The sequence below is a fragment of the Globicephala melas genome, chromosome 4 (genome assembly GCF_963455315.2).
Source record: "Globicephala melas chromosome 4, mGloMel1.2, whole genome shotgun sequence".
Lineage (NCBI taxonomy): Eukaryota > Metazoa > Chordata > Mammalia > Artiodactyla > Delphinidae > Globicephala > Globicephala melas.
The window spans coordinates 94,171,320-94,193,952 of NC_083317.1; the positions used below are offsets into that span (position 1 = coordinate 94,171,320).

At 39.9% G+C, this 22,633-nt stretch overlaps 1 protein-coding gene across 3 annotated transcripts in view; it reads right to left on the minus strand.

The window, feature by feature from the left end:
- The window catches only part of FNDC3B (fibronectin type III domain containing 3B), a 352,410-nt gene that overhangs the window by 233,194 nt on the left and 96,583 nt on the right, over window positions 1-22,633 (minus strand). For 2 of the 3 annotated variants that reach the window (XM_030863564.2, XM_030863519.2), the window contains exon 3: window positions 14,259-14,334. In XM_030863564.2, coding sequence (XP_030719424.1) covers window positions 14,259-14,334 — 76 coding nt within the window. Of the gene's footprint in view, window positions 1-14,258; window positions 14,335-22,633 lie in introns of those variants that run through there. The other variant, XM_060298416.1, reaches the window with a different exon arrangement.

Here is a 22,633-nt window from a genome sequence, read left to right on the forward strand (position 1 = left end):
AACTTTAATTACTAACAATTGGTCTGGAATTCAATTTGACCCCTGAAACAGATTTTTAAAACACAACACAACGTTCTAATTTCTACAATGGTGCCCTGTCCACAGGGGGAAAAAAAGGGAATATGTATAATCCTGTTTTTCATGTTACTATGGAGTCGTTCACTAACCCGAACTGCTTCTCATGGATTGCTTCTCCTCACGTTCCTCCCATTCCAGATCTTTACTGTTGTAGTCCTATCTACTTTGAATGATGAGTCACTTCCTTTCCCCCTAGTTTTATACTTTAAAAATCATACTGTTTCTTTAGAATACTTCATAGAGTGAAGCCAACTTCCATATCGTTTCCCTGACTTTTTATCTTCCCCTTTTGGTTTTTTCTTTTACTACCACCCAGCTGTCTAGGGGGAGGGATGTACTAGCTTATTACTTGAATACAGTATCAGATATTGTGTATCTGTTTAGAATATTTTTCATATTTGCATAAGTTTCCTAACTCAGTGATCCCCGTATACTACACAATACTATTCATTAAACTCTAAAATATTCCTGGAAGAGCTTTGGCAATCGTATTTATTCTCACTGTGTCAGAACTGAGGCATAGAGAAGAAAAAGAATTCCTGATAAAATGGCAATTGAATTAGGAGGTATAAATGGAAAGATTATACGAACAGATCCTTTGAAAAGAGTCCCTGATTCAAACCTCAGTTCATTAAACCTATAGTGGAGGAAGGGGGAAAAATTTCAGACCAAGAAAAACTTCTATCTTTGAGCTTAAAACTGAAGAATTTAAGCCAATCATTCTTTTTTATTTTTCTTCATTTACATGGACTTTCTCCCTTTTGTCCACTTTGTGACCAAACTTAATCCTGAGAGTTTTCTCTTTTGTTTAAGGGCACTTCTCTAAAAGTCCCCTCTTACAAGTGCCCCTCTTCCAGAAAGCCTCCTACCTCAGCTGTTCTCAAAGCCTGGACCCAGAACCACGAACATCAGTAACACCTGGGAACTCCTTATAAATACAAATTCTCAGGACCCATCTCACCTACCCCAGACCTAAATCAGAAACCCTGGGGGTGGTACCAGCAATCTGTGTTTTAAACAAGCCCTCCAGGTGATTCTAATCCATGCTAAAGGTACTGGTAACTGTCAGCAACTGAAACAGTATGTAATACCCTGGATTCAGGTATGCTGGGGGGACAACTTGAGCCAAATACCAACCTGTTTCCTGGGCACCTATATCATTTAAAGTATGAGGCAAGACCTATGAAGGGAACAAAGAGGGAAGCAATAGTTTCAGCCCAATTCGTCCACAGAGTCAAGTGGAAAGAGTGCTAAAAGCAGCTTCTGCAAGCAGCAAGTTGTAAGATGGTTATTTTCTCATCTCACTTTTTCTGCTTCATCCACCCTGTACAATCTTTACCTATTTTAATCAACTTTGAATGTTAATAGTTTATAATAGGTGAGCTGTTGTGTTTACACCTAACTGAAGGTAAAATAGATCTATTCTCTGCTGAAAGGAATAAACTCAAATTTCTGTTTGATGACCCTTATTTACTACTTACAGAAGTTTATAACAAAAAGAGCCATTTCAGTTAATAGGTTCAATAAAAACAACCACCACATACAGCTTACTTATTAATAAGTATATGATTACAAGATAAACGATCTTTAAGCACTTTGCAAACATTCTTAAAGAAGACTAACCTGGATGAACAGACAGGTACACAGCATGTGCAGTGTGATGTACTTGGGAAAACACACCATGAGAATTTCTTAAACTATCCTGAGGGTTAGGTTAACCAGAAATTCTCAGTCTCCACTGCGTATTAAATTACCTATGAAGCTTTTCAAAACTAATGCCAAGGTCTTGCCCCCAAAACAATCTGACAGTTCCCCTTGGCTTAGACAATCTGACAATTCCCTGCAATTAGCCTGGAGGTCAACTTGTGCATTTTTTTTTTTAAAGTTCCCCAGGTAATTCTGATGTGCAAAAGTTACAAACCACTAATGTTAATACAACCAGCCTTAAAATCCTGAGGTGTTAGAGATGTTCTTTACCTTAAGCATATGATGCAAGAACTATGTCACTCAAAATGTGAATGCTTGACCCACAGAATAAGAAATGTCTTGATCATTGAGAATAAATTAACTAAGTAATCTCAGATCTTGGTTTCTAATTTATGGTATAACAAGCCACACTTTTGCTGTACTTTAACATTTTGTGACTATTTCAATGCTTACACTCAGGCAATTTAAGTATAAAGGTTTGATTATACTGCCTGCAAAGACTGTTCTTCCTCAATTGGAGGAGACAAGTTCTAGCTGTGCCAAAGTACACGTGTTGTCTGCAATGCTTGTATCCTGGTACAGCAGGCACAGAAAATTGACACTGCTGGATCTAGCATAAGACACACTGACCGATGTTAAAAGATCCAATCCCAGATAACCAAAATAATCCAACCTCAGACAACAGTTAAAGACTTGGCACTTCAAGCCACGAACAGGCAGAGTTTAATTTGACATCTATATGAGATAATGTGTGAGTGTGTATATCCACTTTACTGAGAACTGCAGAACAAAACATAAAATTCATCTAGTCGATCCTCTAATAGAATAACACTTTCACTCAAAAACACACTAAGAATAATGCTTATATTTATCTTTTTAAGTTTCCACTTCTGTTCCCAAAGACTTTTCTTCCCCTGATGTTTTGCCTCCTCTTCTTATCAGTTTAGAACAGAAATTTTAATTTGCTAATAACTGGAAGCTTTTTAAATTAAGTGAAAATGTTGAAACTCCTATAGCCAGAAAGATCCCACAAAGCCTGTTAATTCTGGCTCTGCTGCACTGCCATATATAAAGTGTCCATAAAGATGTTATATTTGAATTATGGAACACTTCCATTTTAACTCAGACACAAAAAGACCTGAAGAGTTTTCAACACCTCAACTTTTCTCTCCAATTGCTAAAGGGGGTTGGGGAGTTATATGCAGCCACACAAGAAATGTGGGTATATGCAAAGAACCCCGAACCAGGAGCATAAAGGAAAGTCGCTGATGTGGGCAGTTTTTTTGTTTTGTTTTGAATAAATTTATTTATTTATTTATTTTTGGCTGCGTTGCGTCTTTGTTGCTGAGCGCGGGCCTTCTCTAGTTGAGGCGAGTGGGCGCTATTCTTTGTTGCGGTGCGCGGGCTTCTCATTGCAGTGGCTTCTCTTTGTTGCGGAGCACCTGCTCTAAGCGACCAGGCTTCAGGAGTTGTGGTTCATGAGCTCTAGAGCACAGGCTCAGTAGTTGTGGTGCACAGGTTTAGTTGCTCTGCCGCATGTGGGATCTTGCCGGACCAGGACTCGAACCTGTGTCCCCTGCATTGGCAGGTGGATTCTTAACCACTGTGCCACCAGGGAAGTCCCTGTGGGCAGTTTTGAGGCCAGTTTTCTCCATATTTAGATGAGTCCAGGAGGAAGTATTAAAACACACTCCCCTTTTACCCAACTGTCTTCATATCCTCAAAAAATAGTGCGCAAAATACCTTCCAAGTCACTGAAAACTCTCCTCCAAGAAGCAATACCCAAGTTTATGAGCAGAAAAAACGCACTTACTTAAAGAAAGAAAAAAGTTTGCATTTTTTTATCCTTTTTTGTTAATCCTAATGCTTGTCCAATTAGGACAGAGTGAATACAAAATGTTTAGTTTGTAAACTATTGTTTACACTCTAGGACAAACATTTTTCTAAAGGACCGGATTCCACCTATCTTAGGGAAACATACAACATCTAGTGCATAGCTCACTCCCTCTCTTCAGTGTGTGTCCTACTGGTCAGCAAGTCATGACTATCTCCTAAACATCTCAAATTTCTGTTCCTGCTTCCACACCCACCACCAATGCCCTCACCCAGGCTCTCTTCGCCTCCTGCCTGCCAACTCCATTTACTTCAGTAACCAGACTCGTTTACAATTTAACGTGTACTCTGTTTATTCCTGGGTCTGACATGGAGTTTCCTGAGAGTTTACTGCTACAGATAAATGCTATAATTTTTAACTACACGAAAACAATAAAATACTAATGAACAATCTAAATTACTTGCTAATAACATAAAAGATAAAGCTGGTCTACCTTTCACTATTAAATAGCCTTAAAAATATTTTCCAAGGTGTTCCCAGCCTACTCCTCACAAAAGAAAAAGATTATCAAAAGAATGGATATAATGATCACTCCTTCATGCTTTTTACAAGTAAGGGAGCTAACCAATATTTTGGACTTCTTCAGAATTACTGTGTGTTTTTGGAAACAAACTCACACCGGCATTCATTATCTTAATTCGAGGAACGGAGAGTAAAAATAACCAAACTTAATTACTTAAGTACAAAAACAAAAAATTACCTCTGTGAATTAACTATGAGACTTTTCCATGATTTTGACATGATTTTTTAGCAGTAAATCAGGAAATGACTTTCCTCTTTTCTGAGCATCTAGGAGGTGCTGGATAGGCACTGGGATACAAAGATCACTAAGATTTGACCCCTACCCTTGAAGAACCCTTTACAGACACCTCCAACATGAAATTTTCCATTTCAAATTGTAAGTGTAAAACACAAAGGTAAAAAATACAGAAAGAATAAAGCAAGAACTAAAAGATTATAAGCTGTGAAATAAAATGTGGTGGACAATCGAGGTAATGTGACAATTAGCTCTTCGGAATTATCTGTCATGCAAAGATCTGTGACATTTAAGGAACTCCAAGCAGTGGTACCCTCAGAAACGACATTTTAACCACTGCTGAACAAGGCTGAAAGACAAAAAGGGCACAGAAGCTAAACTCCCACTGCATAATTTTTAAACATATTATGAAGCAGTACGACTAAAATGTGAAGACATCTGAAAACTCCTAACCAATACCTCAAGTTCACAGAGTCTTCCCTGAAATGCTTTAAACTGACAAGTAACAAAAATAAACGGTGGTTCAACGTCTAGCCGTAATGGAGACTGGGAGCCTAATAATGGTTCCTATTTATTGGACCCTTACATTGCCTTAGAAACTGTTCTAAGTGCTTTCTACCCAATATGTCATTTAATCCCCATAGCAATTCTTTAAGACTGATATTATTATTCCAATTTTACAGATTAGGTGTAGATGTAGAGAAGTAACTGCTTTTACGATACACATCTATATGCAGGGGACTTCTAAGTCAGCCAATCTTACCCAAAAACCCATAATGATCTTACCAATATGCCTTACTGCCTCTTCAGTACTGCCTAAGAGCACAACACATTAAATAAAGATTAAAGAAGTATGGAATTTAACTGAAATGTGAACGACAAGGCCTAAAGGACGGAAGGCATACCCACAGGAACCACTTTATAGGCCTGTCTGAATACGGCCTCTCAAGCATAGTGTGAGTTAACAGCTTATCATCCAAAATAAAAGCAACGACTGAAGCTTCAACTACAACAAAACTTACTTTAAATGCATGAAACAGTGGAACCACTGTTTTATCCACAATCCTTTATCTGAACAATACATACAACCCCATAAACCTTCATCTGAAATGTCTGAAATGTTGCCATCACCATCAACCCATGAGAGCAAGCCTACTGTTAAGTAGGCAAAGAAATGGAGGCTCGAACTTTGATAACCAAGTCATTGCCCACAATTGGTTATGGCATCTGTTTCGAACAAAATTAATCAGCAAAAAATAAATAAATAAAAAATAATCAGCAAAGCTGTGTACATTACTAGATGATGATGATGATGATGATGGTACTTACAATGGAATGTCTCACAACCTTACTGGATAGGTATTGCCACTAACCCCATTTTAAGAGAGGAAAGAAACTGAGGCTCAGAGTCTAACCATTATCTAGCAAACAACCAGGGATTCTCACTACAGAGCCTTTACTCTTAGAACATAACCTTTATAACATCTAACAATTAAATCACTCAAGCTTTACTTGAAGAAAAAGGCCAAAGAAAGTCTGACAATATAATTTTGTGTAAAGTTTTTGTCCTAATTATGGATATGTAACAATAGCTAAAAACAATCGAGATAAATGGGAAGGGTAGAAAGCAGCAGACACACTGGGAATTTTCCCTTGAGATGCAGCATGGTTTGATACTGATGTAACCCAGTCTCATGACATTACTCAGTCCCAGCATGATGACAGCCACACTTATCATCACAGACTTTCTTCCCACCCCCTCCATAAACTGGACTTTCTGCTCTGGGCCCATCAGTACTCACCGACCCTTATGGAGACTACTCTGGTGGGAAACTTCCAGTTACTCGGCAGCAAGCTATTGTCTGAAAGGGGGCCTATCAGGTCAGCATACAGAACTCCTATTTGCACAAACAGCTCTGCATGTCCATGGATGAGAAAAAAGGCAAATCATCATGCCCAGAATAAGGCTCTCAAACATCTCAGAGATCAGGTATTCTCCAAAATGCCAAAAGTGATTTCTCATCAACATTACACACACACAGGTAAGAGACTGATTTGTCCCAAATCTAATATTTAAGTTATAAAATGAGCTGGCACATTGGTGGAATAATTCAGATATTCCTAGAAACTCAGATTCTCTCAGCCTAGAGCCTCACTGGAAACTTATGTACTAAGTCTTACCAAATACAGTTCTGGATCAGTCAGAAAGATGGGCAGGACACTGGGGCTAGCCTGGACAAAAACTCGGTATTTTCAATTCTAAAAGATATTTTCAATTCTAAAAGATTTTCTCAAGTGAGGCCTTAACTGTTCACAGTAACATTTCAGATTAGCGATCCCTCACAAACCCCCAAATGCAAAAGGAACTGACTTTCAAAGCAGTTTCTTGTGTAGAAAAAGATCTCAAAATAAGAAAATTGTAACAGGAAAAACTCTTTTGCCTTATAGTACAGACTTTCCATAAGTAATTACATACAGTCAAATAACAATCAATTACATATTCAATGTAATGAAAGTTTGCAAAGATTCTAAACTATTTAAAGGCAGTCATAGGACAGTAAGTTCACTTTCAAATCACCCAAATAGGGCTTCTCTGGTGGCGCAGTGGTTGAGAGTCCGCCTGCCAATGCAGGGGACTGCCCCGGTCCGGGAAGATCCCACATGCCGCGGAGCGGCTGGGCCCGAGAGCTATGGCCGCTGAGCCTGCGCGTCCAGAGCCTGTGCTCCACAGCGGGAGAGGCCACAGCAGTGAGAGGCCCGTGTACCGCAAAAAAAAAAAAAAAAAAAAAATTCACCCAAATAGTTTGGATAAAAGACTTGTTTGCAAATTTCAGCCAGGGCAAGGGTTCAATCACTCTTAGGAGACAGACTTCATTTGCAACAGGTCCTCTTCCTTGGTTGTAAGCCAGTAAAATAGGAATTTCTCACTTATATGCAGAGTTTTCTTTAAAGGCATAGACCATATAGAAGCTTTGCTTGTGAAATGACAGTCTACCTCAGCTTGCAAGCCCTACCTATGACATCACTCAAGTCATTTCTCAATCAACAAAGCAAGAGACAAAGAGAGTCCACTAGGATCTGTCATAAAATTCTTAGAAAGAATGACAGGTCGGTGTTTTAATGTGCCAACCAAGTCTAATAAATGCACTTAAAGTACCAAGTGAGGAAAAAAAGTAACTTTAAGGTCCCAGTGACAGTCTGGAGTCTGAATATGGCAGGGAGTGGGGTGGGAGACAAACGAGGAGATTCAAAAATGTGGAACGGCTCTCAATGGTGTCATTCACAGGGGCCTGTGAGCAGAGCATGCTGTTCATCGATGATACAGTTCCCACACTCAGTGGGGCAGGGGGACTTAGACACGGAGCTGAAGAAGGCTTAAGGAGAGCAAGCAGGAGAGGGAGAAAGTCTCACACTCTGACAGAACCCAAACTACAGCCATCTCAGAGTAAGGCTCTCCTCAAGTTTCCCTCCTGCCATACATTCTGCTGTCATTTCAAGGTCTCTACTCACTTACCACAAATGAGCCGAGTAAATAATCTTTTTAAAGATGTCTAGATTATTCTGGACAAGAAACATTAGTAATCAGATATCTTTAAATATTATTCTTTATTAGAATAATGGTGATTCCCAAGCATTTCACTTTAACCTGTTGTTTGCTGTTATCACCAGGACATTCACCTGTTTTCTTCAGGCTCATGATTTGAAATATAAGTCTTGAAAGACAAAAACTGCAGCATTACTACTGGTGAATATGAAAGTTCTTTAGACTTACACATTTTTTTAAAGGAAACTGATAAGCTTTAATTATAATGTGATTTGAAATTTGAAAGTTCTTCTATAGAGATTTTAAAGGCCCCTAAAAGCACTTAACTAAATATCTTCAAGTTCCCGGCACAATAGTAGAAGTTAAAAGAAAAATCATCACATCGGATGTAATGCCAGAGCTAGTCAAGGGCCTAGTAGTCAGTAATTATTGTCAGGCTGTGTGGCTGGAGGTAGGTAGGGTGGAGGATACACCATTTCCTGTCACAACTGGACTCACAGTCTAACTCAAGGGCTAAGGAAAGGTTTACACATATAACCAGATAGTTACATGCAGTGCTACCTCTACCTGCTCCTCCAGGAACGCAGAGAAAGGTCAGAATGGACTGAAATGGTCCGGGGGGAAGGGGGGGACCCCTGCCGAAGGAGAGAGCCTAGAGCTTAAAGGAAGTGTGGTATTTGTTTTGGCTGAAGCGTTTTACAGGGAGCAGAGAAATGGCCCAGATAAAAAGATGGCATGCGTGGACAGGAAGGAAGGCTGCACTGCCAGCACCTCAGCCCAGACAAGGATATGAAAATAATGGGAGAGACCTGCAGCTGCCCTCTATTAATTCCTGAATTTCACCAAAGGAAAAAATTCATATTGATTGCTAAGATTCTTTTTTCCCTTACAATTAGCTCTTTATACACTTTCACCTGGCCTAGGAAAGAAAAATCTTTTGTCTAGGATGCCATAGGTATAGTGCTGCCTCCAAGTAAGAAGAAACTATGACCTTCTGTGGCCCCTTCAAGACCTATGATTCATGTTTCATGGAAATATTGAGAAATATTCCATTAGAAATGAATCTGCTTTCACAGCATATTGTATGTTTCCTGTGTTTTTCTTCCTTTATCACCAAGGACATTCCCATGAAAACAAACTCTTGTTTTTTCCCCAGAGTAACCATATGCTTTACACTGATGTGCTCTGAATTTCCAGACTGCCTTTTCATGGCACCACAATGAGCTTCTGGGGTCTTTCTAGTGATGTCATAAATGTCCTATAGAGAAAATTATAAAGCTGACAAATTCGACTACAAGCAGAGGAGGTTGACCTCATAGGGTGTAATTTCAAAGTTTCCAGGAAGGCCTGCAACCAGCTCCACTCCCTCCCCCTATCCCCACCCCCCAGCCCCCAGCAATTCTTACCATGCTGGCTAGTGCTGCAATAGCAAAGCTATCAAGCTGACAGTTTCAACCACGGTGTAAGCAATGGGAATGACTTCAAACTTTCCCGGAAGGCGCACTCCCCTTCCCCGCCGAAAAAACACCTCCCCATCTGCCGGCTGGTGTTGAAAAAGCACAACTAGAGCTTCATTCTCTTAACTTTAAATACAAATGCTTCTTTTAGAAGTTTCCATTACAATATGACTCAATTTCAGATCCTTTCCTAACCAGTCCTCTACCATTGTATCCCTCCTCTTCCAGCAACTGAAGCTGGAAGCCCCACCTAGAAGCTCAGCCCAACTCTGGGCCCAATCCTGACTCTGGACAGAGATAATTTAAGGACTTCTAAATCAATACTCCCGGTATCGAACTATCCTGCTCCCACTTCTGTTAACAGGGTACCTGTCTTATTCCAAAGACCCAGTCTCCACCATCCACTTTTGCTCTGCAAACCATCTCTATCTCATTCTGGTCACCTGAGTACTCACCTAGCATCCTTCCCAGAATCCTGTTACTCCAGGAATAGGAACCCATCTTGCTCTTGTCACGTGCCCAAGAAAATGGAGTCGATTTGAGTTCATGATTCCCTGACGTAAAGCCACGGAGCAAGGCAATAAAGAGCTCTGCTGTTTCTCACTAGATGACTTTATTATTTTTTTTAACATCTTTATTGGCGTATAATTGCTTTACAATGGTGTGTTAGTTTCAGCTTTATAACAAAGTGAATCAGCTATACATTTACATATATCCCCATATCTCCTCCCTCTTGCATCTCCCTCCCACCCTTCCAATCTCACCCCTCTAGGTGGTCACAGAGCATGGAGCTGATCTCCCTGTGCTATGCGGCTGCTTCCCACTAGCTATCTATTTTACATTTGGTAGTTGTATATATGTCCATGCCACTCTCTCACTTTGTCCCAGCTTACCCTTCCCCCTCCCCATGTCCTGGAGTCCATTCTGTACGTCTGCGTCTTTATTCCTGTCCTGCTCCCAGGTTCTTCATAACCATTTATTTTTTTAGATTCCATATATATGTTAGCATACGGTATTTGTTTTTTTCTTTCTGACTTACTTCACTCTGCATGACAGACTCTAGGTCCATCCACCTCACTACAAATTACTCAATTTCATTTCTTTTTATGGCTGAGTAATATTCCATTGTATATATGTGCCACATCTTCTTTACCCATTCATCTGTCAATGGACACTTAGGTTGCTTCCATGTCCTGGCTATTGTAAATAGAGCTGCAACGAACATTGTGGTACATGACTCTTTTGAATTATGCTTTTCTCCAGGTATATGCCCAACAGTGGGATTGCTGGGTCATATGGTAATTCTACTTTTAGTTTTTTAAGGAACCTCCATACTGTTCTACATAGTGGCTGTATCAATTTACATTCCCACCAACAGTGCAAGAGGGTTGGTTCCCTTTTCTCCACACCCTCTCCAGCACTTATTGTTTGTAGATTTTTTGGTGATGGCCATTCTGACCAGTGTGAGGTGATACCTCATTGTAGTTTTGATTTGCATTTCTCTAGCGATTAGTGATGTTGAGCATCCTTTCATGTGTTTGTGGGCAGTCTGTATATCTTCTTTGGAGAAATGTCTATTTAGGTCTTCTGCCCATCTTTGGATTGGGTTTTTTGTTTTTTTGATATTGACCTGCATGAGCTGCTTGTAAATTTTGGAGATTAATCCTTTGTCAGTTGCTTCATTTGCAAATATTTTCTCCCATTCTGAGGGTTGTCTTTTCATCTTGTTTATGGTTTCCTTTGCTGTGCAAAACCTTTTAAGTTTCATTAGGTCCCATTTGTTTATTTTTGTTTTTATTTCCATTTCTCTAGGAGGTGGGTTAAAAAGGATCTTGCTGTGATTTACGTCATAGAGTGTTCGGCCTATGTTTTCCTCTAAGAGTTTATAGTGTCTGGCCTTACATTTAGGTCCTTAATCCATTCTGAGTTTATTTTTGTGTATGGTGTTAGGGAGTGTGCTAATTTCATTCTTTTATATGTAGCTGCACTATATGACTTTAGATGTGTGAATTAGCCTCTACAGGTCTCAGCTTCCTCATGTGTATCTGTCATACCCATTCAATGAGAGAATGCATAAGGCTAAGAGTTGAATAAATATTAGCAATGATAGGGATGTTAATCACAGTGAAAGGATAATAACAACTTGTGTTGGAATTTATAAACATATTGCCTATTCCCACATTCTATGTTGATATGCTCTGCCTACCTGGAGTGAAGCATTCATTAACTCACACTGGAACTCAGATGAAGGGGGGGATGAGAGCACCTGGGCTGAGTGGCTGCCAGTTATGCATGAGTGGCCAACAATGGGTCTGGACTGGGGTTCCTTCCAGTTCCTGCAGTTGATCCTGTTGTCCCAGGGCCTCCCAAGCCCTAGCAAACCACTTGGGGTTCCAGGTCACCCTCATCCTGTCCTGTGTCATTTCAATTAGTTGGGCCAGGTACCAACATGTCCAAATAAAGATAACCACAGTACCTGGGTGTTCAGAAGAGAACAAAGCATAGGAAGGCTCAGTAAGCCAAAGATAAATGGCTCTACAATTCCTCTTTAGTGAATGGCATTTTTTTAAATCACTGAAAGGGGTGTTAGTGTCACTTATCTCCAAGTACCATCATGAATAAATACAAAGCTTCCATTGTGGACAGAGCAATATACTTGCTAAATTCCCTGCAGAGTATGCCAGTTACGAATTGGACCCACAAAAAGTGAGGAAGAGGCTAACTAGATGAACACACACACACACACTCTTCAGACACCAAAAGTAAAAGCAGGTGGCATGAAAAAGTGGATTTTATATATGTTGATCCATTCAGCAATTTGCTTTTATAGACTCTATTACACATACTCAGCTGTAGAGGGACACAGTCTTCTAGCCAAAGCATAAGCTTCCAATGTTACCATGACCAGAAGCTCACCTATTTTCTTACTGAACTGGAAACACCAGCTTCATTCTATGTAGGTAAAATAACTTTTCATCTAGTTTTACTAGTGTGATTTTTTTTTTTTAAGATACAGAGTGAATCTTGGGGTTTTATTTGTTGATAATATCTGTTACAGTTCTACAAGTAGGTAGAAGATTCTGTAACCCATACTATTTTAAAATATTTTTCTCTCTTCTTTTACCTGAAGTTCCTTTGTGTGATCTATCACTGAAGACTAGGTTTGGTTTTTAAATGGTTTAGAACACCAAGATCAATTTCAGGGACACAATGAATGCGATCAGAAAAAAACCATTAATAAAATGGTTAAATCATTTCCGATTAACTGCAATTAAAACTCACTAGGATTCTAGCCTAATGAGTTTTAATTGTTTTCCTAAATTTTTGTTCTTATAGTTACAAAAACAAGTAATGAAACGACACAGCAGCACACTCTGCTATTATGCAAAACAATACGAAGATCAACTTTTTCCATGCAGCTCATTATGGAAAACTAAAACTAAAGGGCATTTCCCTTCATTTTCTTTATATATTGGTGAGCAAGCCCAAGTATTAAAGTAAGACCTCTGGTCAGATTCCAGTCTAATCAATAACCTAGTATTGAACTCAATTACAGGCCAATTTACCATCTGCCCTATAATCCCAATCACTGCCAAAAAGAGCTGTCACACAGTGCCTCCAACACAGCAGTATTTGTACACTAACTCCATATCTGGATTGATCTTCCTACACAGAACCCCATAGGGATCAGAGTACCTAAGCGTCTTTCTTTCCTTAGTGAACTATAGAGAAGAGGCACCGGTATTACACAAACTAGAAATTAACTGAAATGCCCTAGGAGCGGTACTTAAAGAACTACACCCAAGGAGCCTCACCTACTCCTGGAGCTTATTTAGGTAACAAGACTCTGGACTCTGAGCTGATGCTGTACTGGAATAAGAGTTTTGGAGATCTTAGGAGGGCGTATCTTGCATACGGGAGAGACATGAATTACTCAGGGCCGAAGGTGGACGGTGGTGGGCCGCTTTCTAAAAGTTGGCTGCTGGTATTCATACTCTGTGTAATCCCCTTTCTGGAGTGGGCTGGACATACCACTCCCTCTTGCCCTTTAGTCCCTGCTCCGATGAAGCGGCCATAATGTAAGCATCCCCATGGAGAGGCCACTTAGCAAGGAACAGAGGGAAGCCGTCTGCCACTAGCCCACAAAAAAAACCTAAATCCTGCCAACAACCACTCAGGCGAGCCTGGAAACAGACTGACACTCTGACATGCCTCACAGTGACTGCAGCTCTATCTAGCCCACACCTGGATTTTAGCATTTCGAGAGGCCCAGAGCCATAGGACACAGCTAAGCTGTGCCTAAATTCCTGACCCACAGAAACTGCAGACAAGAACTGTTTTAAGCTACTAAATTTAAGTAATTTGTTACTCAGTAATAAATAACAGATATTTAATACATATTTTTACCCGTAAAAAAATCATTTGGATAGCATCACAATATGTATTTGAAACTTTTACCTAATTTGAAAAAGTACTTGCTGTTCTCATCTGGAATTTTAAGCTCTCTTAAAAATCTCTGCATTTTTCAGGACTACCAAGTTCCATAATACATGAAAACAATGCAAGCTTTCCCAAGTTTATTTAATTCACTTAAAAGTCAATAGAATACTCAAGATATTTAACTTTGTCACTTATATATCACAGGCCCACATCAGCACTAAGGAGCCCCTAATAAAAGCAAAAACAAAAAAACCCCAAAAATCCAAGATAAATTTTACTTCTAGAAAATCACATGCAGACTCAGAGATAAACTCTACTTCTATAAAATAATAAATAAAGGAAAACTTCTTTGATTAGAAGGCTTACAAAGAACTTCCTTACCTTGAATGCACTGAAGCGTTCCATCCTCCGCTCTTATTGTAAAAGTCTCACCTGGATTAACTTGAACGAGAATAACCTGCCAAAATAACACAGTAATTTCAATTTAATACTCTTCAACGGTTTCATTACCTAAATTTATGTACTAGATAAGAAGTATGTGGCAAAGAATCTTGTATAAACACAAAACTTAGGCTATATCTTAGATATGGTTCAAATTTGAGGGGGGTAAGTTCATGCATTTGAATTTAGCTAAGTGAATTCTCCTGTGTTGCTTATGCTATATAACTAAAAAAAAAAAAAAAAAAACCAATGTTAAGATACCTTTTCTTTCAGACAATTCCTTTTTTTCTTTCACTAAACCAGAAACAACAATTAAAGAAGAAAAAGAACCAGGAACTATAACTTACAAAGGAAAATTGAAAGAGAAATGAGTTTCTGACCTAACACTGTTGCATACCATTCCCAAGTATCTATTACTGACCTGACTCTACTGTGTAACAATAGAAAGCAATTTATAAGAAAAATGTTTTTTGGGGAAAAAAAAGCGTGTATAGAACCTGGAAATAACAATGAACAGTATAAAATAAATATTACAAATAAGACCCATCACACACACAAATTTTTGAATCTATTACCTAAATGTCAGTGTTTTAGTCATATAACATAAATATTTAGTTATCAGAAGACAACTTCCGAAAGACTAAACCACGGATGCCATGGCAAAGTATGTTCTTTTAAGAACCTCAGTTTTAAGTTCTAATCTCATTTAGTTCCTTTAGATAACAAAAGTAAAAAAAAAAAAATCACTGATTTATATATAAATATAAATTAAAGGACATAACAAAGCTTAAAAAACTGTAGTTAAAAATTACCAGGTGTGCTACCTGGGTTCTTTGGTGGGGCTAATGGCGGAGTCTGGGAGGGCTCATGCCAAGGAATAAATACTTCCCAGAACTTCTGAGGCCAGCGTCCTTGTCCTCACAGTGAGACACAGCCACCCCTGCCTCTGCAGGAGACCCTCCAACACTAGCAGGTATAACGTGCATATAAATAAAGTCCACAGATCAGAAGAATGGAGCTTGAAGAACTTATAGAAACGTATACATTCATATACTCACAACACAATCAAATATAAATTATTCTCAGCACCCTACAAGACCCTTGCCCCTCCTATTCAGTACCTCTCCCAAAGAGGGACTTCCCTGGTGGCGCAGTCGTTAAGAATCCGCCTGCCAGTGCAGGGGACATAGGTTCGAGCCCTGGTCTGGGAAGACCCTACATTTTGCGGAGCAACTAAGCCCGTGTGCCACAACTACTGAGCCTGCGCTCTAGAGCCCGTGAGCCACAACTACTGAAGCCCACACGCCTACAGCTCATGCTCCGCAACAAGAGAAGCCGCCGCAATGAGAAGCCTGCGCACCGCAACAAAGAGTAGCCCCTGCTCGCCGCAACTATCGAAAGCCTGGGCGCAGCAACAAAGACCCAACGCAGCCAAAAATAAATAAATTAAAAAAAAACCTGATTAAGATCTCAAGGACAATGTTGAATAGAAGACATTCTTCTCTTGTTCATGACCATTGTGACCATGCCTGTCAGCAGGAAAGCATCAGTTTTACCATTAAGTGTGATGCTAGGTGTGTGTGTTTGTGTGTGTTTGTGCGTGTTTTAATAATCCTCATCAAAACATACATGTATTTAAAAAATCATGAATAAGTATTAAATTTTACCTATTGAAATTTAAAAAAAAATTAACATGTGCAACATTAACACTATTAAAATAATGACTGTATATTTCTAGAAACTGGAAGGATGTCAGTGTCACATTCATCTTATAGTTCTTAGAGCAAGCCTTGTTCCTCCCTGCCTCAAAACCATCAAGCATACTGTTCCCTCTGTCTGCAATGCTCTCTCTGCACTCCTTCATCTCTGCCCTCCTTATTCCTTCCTCAACCAGCTAACGCCCATTCATCCTTGCCAGATTAAGAAGTGGTATTTGACTCTCAGGACAGGCCAGGTCTTGTAATATGTGTCCTCAAAAAACAAACAAACAAAACTCTACTCCTTCCTAAAATTTACAATTGCAATTAATTAACTAAGGAATTATTTTTGTGTCTGACTCTCCTTTAATCTAGGCTCTGTAAGGGCAAGATCTGACACAGAATAAGTGCTCAAGAAATATATTTACTGGACAGATTGGTTCAAGATGGCAGAATAGAAGGACGTGCTCTCACTCCCTCTTGTGAGAACACTGGAATCACAACTAACAGCTGAACAATCATCGACAGGAAGACACTGGAACACACCAAAAGAGATACCCCACATCCAAAGACAAAGGAAAAGCCATACTGAGATGGTATGAGGGGCACATTCATATTAAAATCAAATCCAATAACTGCTGGGTGGGTGACCCACTAACTGGAGAACACTTATTCCACACAAGTCCACCCACTGGAATGAAGGTTCTGAGCCCCACGTCAGGCTTCCGAACCTGGGGGTCTGGCAACGGGAGAAGGAATTCCTAGAAAATCAGACTTTAAAGGCTAGGGGGATTTGACTGCAAGACTTCGACAGGACTGGGGGAAACAGAGACTCCACTCTTGGAGGGCACACACAAAGTAGTGTGTGCTTAGGGACCCAGGGGAAGGAGCAGTGGCCCCACAGGAGACTGAACCAGACCTACCTGCTAGTATTGGGGGGTCTCCTGCAGAGGCGGGGGGTGGCTCTGTCTCTCCATGAGGACAAGGACACTGGCAGCAGAACTTCTGGGAGGTACTCCTTGGCATGAGCCCTCACACAGTCTGCCATTAGCCCCACCAAAAAGCCGGGGTAGGCTCCAGTGTTGGGTCTTCTCAGACCAACCAACCAACAGGGAGAGGACACAGCCCCACCCATCAGCAGGCAAGTGAATTAAAGTTTTACTGGGCTCTGCCCACCAGAGCAACACCCAGCTATATCCACCACCAGTCCCTCCCATCAGGAAAATTGCACAAGCCTCTTAGATAGCCTCATCCACCAGAGGGCAGACAGCAGAAGCAAGAACTACAATCCTGCAGCCTGAGGAACAAAAAACACATTCAAAGAAAGACAGACAAGATGAAAACGCAGAAGGCTATGTACTAGATGAAGGAACAAGACAAAACCCCACAAAAGCAACTAAATGAAGTGGAGATAGGCAACCTTCCAGAAAAAGAATTCAAAATAATGATAGTGAAGATGATCCAGGACCTCAGAAAAAGAATGGAGGCAAATATCAAGAAGATGCAAAAAATGTTTAACAAAGACCTAGAAGAATTAAAGAATAAACAAACAGAGATGAACAATACAAGATTTGAAATGAAAAATACACTAAAAGGAATCAATAGCAGAAAAACTGAGGCAGAAGAACGGATAAGTGACCTGGAAAACAGAATGATGGAATTCACTGCTGCAAAAGAGAATAAAGAAAAAAGAATGAAAAGAAATGAAGACAGCCTAAGAGACCACTGGGACAACATTAAATGCAAGAACATTCGCGTTATAGGGGTCCAAAAAGGAGAAGAGAGAGAGAAAGAACCCGAGAAAATATCTGAAGAGATTATAGTCGAAAACTTGCCTAACATGGGAAAGGAAAGAGCCATCCAAGTCCAGGAAGCACAGAGAGTCCCATACAGGATAAACCCAAGGAGAAACACGGCGAGACGCATAGTAATGAAATTGGCAAAAATTAAAGACAAAGAAAAATTACTGAAAGCAGCAAGAGAAAAACGACAAATAACATACAAGGGAACTCCCATAAGGTTAACAGCTGATTTCTCAGCAGAAACTCTACAAGCCAGAAGGGAATGGCATGATATACTTAAAGTGATAAAACGGAAAAACCTACAACCAAGATTACTCTACCCTGCAAGGATCTCATTCAGATTTGATGAAGAAATCAAAAGCTTTACAGACAAGCAAAAGCTAAGAGAATTCAGCACCACCAAACCAGATCTACAACAAATGCTAAATGAACTTATCTAAATGGGAAACACAAGAGAAGAAAGGAACCTACAAAAACAAACCCAAAACGATTAAGAAAATGGTAATAGGAACATACATATCAATAATAACCTTAAACGTGAATGGATTAAATGCTCCAACCAAAAGACACAGGCTTGCTAAATGGATACAAAAACAAGACCCATATATATGCTGTCTACAAGAGAGCCACTTCAGACCTAGGGAAACATACAGACTGAAACTGAGGGGATGGAAAAAGATATTCCATACAAATGCAAATCAAAAGAAAGCTGGAGCAGCAATACTTGTATCAGATAAAATAGACTTTAAAATAAAGAATGTTACATGAGACAAGGAAGGACACTACAAAATGATCAATGGATCAGTCCAAGAAGAAGATATAACAATTATAAATATATGCACCCAACATAGGAGCACCTCAATACATAATGCAACTGCTAACAGCAATAAAAGAGGAAATCGACAGTAACACAATAGTGGAGGACTTTAACACCTCACTTACACCAATGGACAGACCATCCAGACAGAAAATTAATAAGGAAACAAAAGCTTTAAATAACACAGTAGGCCAGATAGATAACACAGTAGGCCAGATAGATTTAATTGATATTTATAGGACATTCCATCCAAAAACAGCAGATTACACCTTCTTCTCAACTGCGCATGGAACATTCTCCAGGACAGATCACATCTTGGGTCACAAATCAAGCCTCAGTAAAGTTAAGAAAACTGAAATCATATCAAGCATCTTTTCTGACCACAACACTATGAGATTAGAAATCAATTACAGGGAAAAGAAATGGGAAAAAACACAAAGACACAGAGGCTAAACAACATGTTACTAAATAACCAAGCGATCCCTGAAGAAATCAAAGAGGAAATCAAAAAATACTTAGAGACAAATGACAATGAAAACACGATGATCCAAAAGGTATGGGATGCAGCAAAAGCAGTTCTAAGAGGGAAGTTTATAGCAATACAATCCTACCTCAAGAAACAACAAACATCTCAAATAAACAATCTAAACTTTCACCTAAAGGAACTAGAGAAAGAAAAACAAACAAAACCACAAGTTAGCAGAAGAAAAGAAATCATAAAGATCAGAGCAGAAATAAATGAAATGGAAACAAAGAAAACAATAGCAAAGATTAATAAAACTAAAAGCTGGTTCTTTAAGAAGATAAACAAAATTGATAAACCTTTAGCCAGACTCATCAAGAAAAAGGAGGAGAAGACTCAAATCAATAAAATTAGAAATGAAAAAGGAGAAGTTACAACAGACACCACAGAAATACAAAGCATCCTGAGAGACTACAAGCAACTCTATGCCAATAAAATGGACAACCTGGAAGAAATGGACAAATTCTTAGAAAGGTATATAACCTCACAAGACTGAACCAGGAAGAAATGGAAAATATGAACAGACCAATCACAAGTAATGAAAATAAAACTGTGATTAAAAATCTTCCAACAAACAAAAGTCCAGGACCAGATGACTTCACAGGTGAATGCTATCAAACATTTAGAGAAGAGCTAACACCATCCTTCTCAAACTCTTCCAAAAAATCAGAGAGGAAGGAACACTCCCAAACTCATTCTATGAGGCCACCATCACCCTGATACCAAAACCAGACAAAGATACTACAAAAAAAGAAAATTACAGACCAATATCACTGATGAATATAGATGCAAAATTCCTCAACAAAATACTAGCAAACAGAATCCAACGACACATTAAAAGGATCATACACCATGATCAAATGGGATTTATCCCAGGGATGCAAGGATTCTTCAATATATGCCAATCAATCAATGTGATACACCATATTAACAAACTGAAGAATAAAAACCATATGATCATCTCAATAGATGCAGAAAAAGCTTTCGACAAAATTCAACACCAATTTATGATAAAAAAAATCTCCAGAAATTGGGCACAGAGGAAACCTACCTCAACATAATAAAGGCCATATACGACAAACCCACAGCCAACATCATTCTCAATGGTGAAAAACTGAAAGCATTTCCTCTAAGATCAAGAACAAGACAAAGATGTCCACTCTCACCACTCGTATTCAACATAGTTTTGGAGGTCCTAGCCACAGATATCAGAGAAGAAAAAGAAATAAAAGGAATACAAATTGGAAAAAAAGAAGTCAAACTGTCACTGTTTGCAGATGACATGATACTATACATAGAATCCTAAAGCTGCCACCAGAAAACTACTAGAGCTAATCAATGAATTTGGTAAAGTTGCAGGATACAAAATTAATGCACAGAAATCTCTTGCATTCCTATACACTAATGATGAAAAATCTGAAAGAGAAATTAAGGAAACATCTCCGTTTACCATTGCAACAAAAAGAATAAAATACCTAGGAATAAACATACCTAGGGAGACAAAAGACCTGTATGCAGAAAACTATAAGACCCTGATGAAAGAAATTAAAGATGAAACAAACAGATGGAGAGATACACCATGTTATTGGATTGGAAGAATCAATACTGTGAAAATGACTATACTACCCAAAGCAATCTACAGATTCAATTCAATCCGTGTCGAATCACCAATTGCATTTTTTACAGAACTAGAACAAAAAAATCTTAAAATTTGTATGGAGACACAAAAGACCCCAAATAGCCAAAGCAGTCTTGAGGGAAAAAAAAAGGAGCTAGAGGAATCAGACTCCCTGACTTCAGACTATACTACAAAGCTACAGTAATCAAGACAATATGGTACTGGAACATAAACAGAAACATAGATAAATGGAACAAGATAGAAAGCCCAGAGATACACCCACGTACCTATGGTCAACTAATCTATGACAAAGGAGGCAAGGATATACAATGGAGAACAGTAGGTCTCTTCAATAAGTGGTGCTGGGAAAACTGGACAGCTACATGTAAAAGAATGAAGTTAGAACACTCCCTAACAGCATACACAAAAATAAAGTTAAAATTGATTATAGACCTAAATGTAAGACCAGACACTATAAAACTCTTAGAGGAAAATGTAAGAAGAACACTCTTTGACATAAATCACAGCAAGATATTTTTTGATCCACCTCCTAGAGTAATGGAAATAAAAAGAAACAAATGGGACTTAATGAAACTTTAAAGCTTTTGCACAGCAAAGGAAACCATAAACAAGACGAAAAGACAACCCTTAGAATGGGAGAAAATATTTGCAAACCAATCAACGGACAAACCATTAATCTCCAAAATATATAAACACCTCTTGCACTCAATATTAAAGAAACAACCCAATCCAAAAATGGACAGAAGACCTAAACAGACATTTCTCCAAAGAAGACGTACAGATGGCCAAGAAGCACATGAAAAGCTGCTCAACATCACTAAGTATTAGAGAAATGAAAATCAAAACTACAGTGAGGTATCACCTCACACCAGTTAGAATAGGCATCATCAAAAAATCTACAAGCAGGGGAGGAGGTTCAAGATGGCAGAAGAGTAAGACGCTGAGATCACCTTCGTCCCCACAAATACATCAGAAATTCATCTGCATGCGGAACAACTCCTACAGAACACCTACTGAACGCTGGCAGAAGACCTTAGACCTCCCAAAAGGCAAGAAACTCCCCCCCGTACCTGGGTAGAGCAAAAGAAAAAAGAAAAAAAAGAGACAAAAAAATAGGGACGGGACTTGCACCAGTGGGTAAGCTGTGAAGGAGGAAAGGTTTCCACACACTAGGAAGCCCCTTTGTGGGTGGAGACTGTGGGTAGTGGAGGCAGGGAGCTTCGGAGCCACGGAGGAGAGCACAGCAAAGGAGTGTGGAGGGCAAAGCGGAGAGATTCCCGCACAGAGGATCAGGGCCGACCGGCACTCACCAGCCCGAGAGGCTTGCCTACTCACCCGCCGGAGCAGGCGGGGCTGCGAGCTGAGGCTCGGGCTTTGGTGGGAGCGCAGGGAGAGGACTGGGGTTGGCGGCGTGAACACAGCCTTCAGGGGGTCAGTGCACCACGGCTAGCCGGGAGGGAGTCCGGGAAAAGGTCTGGAGCTGCCAAAGAGGCAAGAGACTTTTTCTTCCCTCTTTGTTTCCTGGTGCGCGATGAGAAGGGATTAAGACCGCTGCTTAAAGGAGCTCCAGAGACGGGTGCAAGCCGTGGCTATCAGCGTGGAACCCAGAGACAGGCACGAGATGCTAAGGCTGCTGCTGCAGCCACCAAGAAGCCTGTCTGCGAGCACAGGTCACTATCCACACCTCCCCTCCTGGGCGCCTGTGCAGCCCGCCACTGCCAGGGTCCCGGGATCCAGGGACAACTTCCCCAGGAGAACGCACGGCGCGCCTCAGGCTGGTGCAACGTCAAGATGGCCTCTGCCGCCGCAGGCTCGCCCGCATCCGAACCCCTCCCTG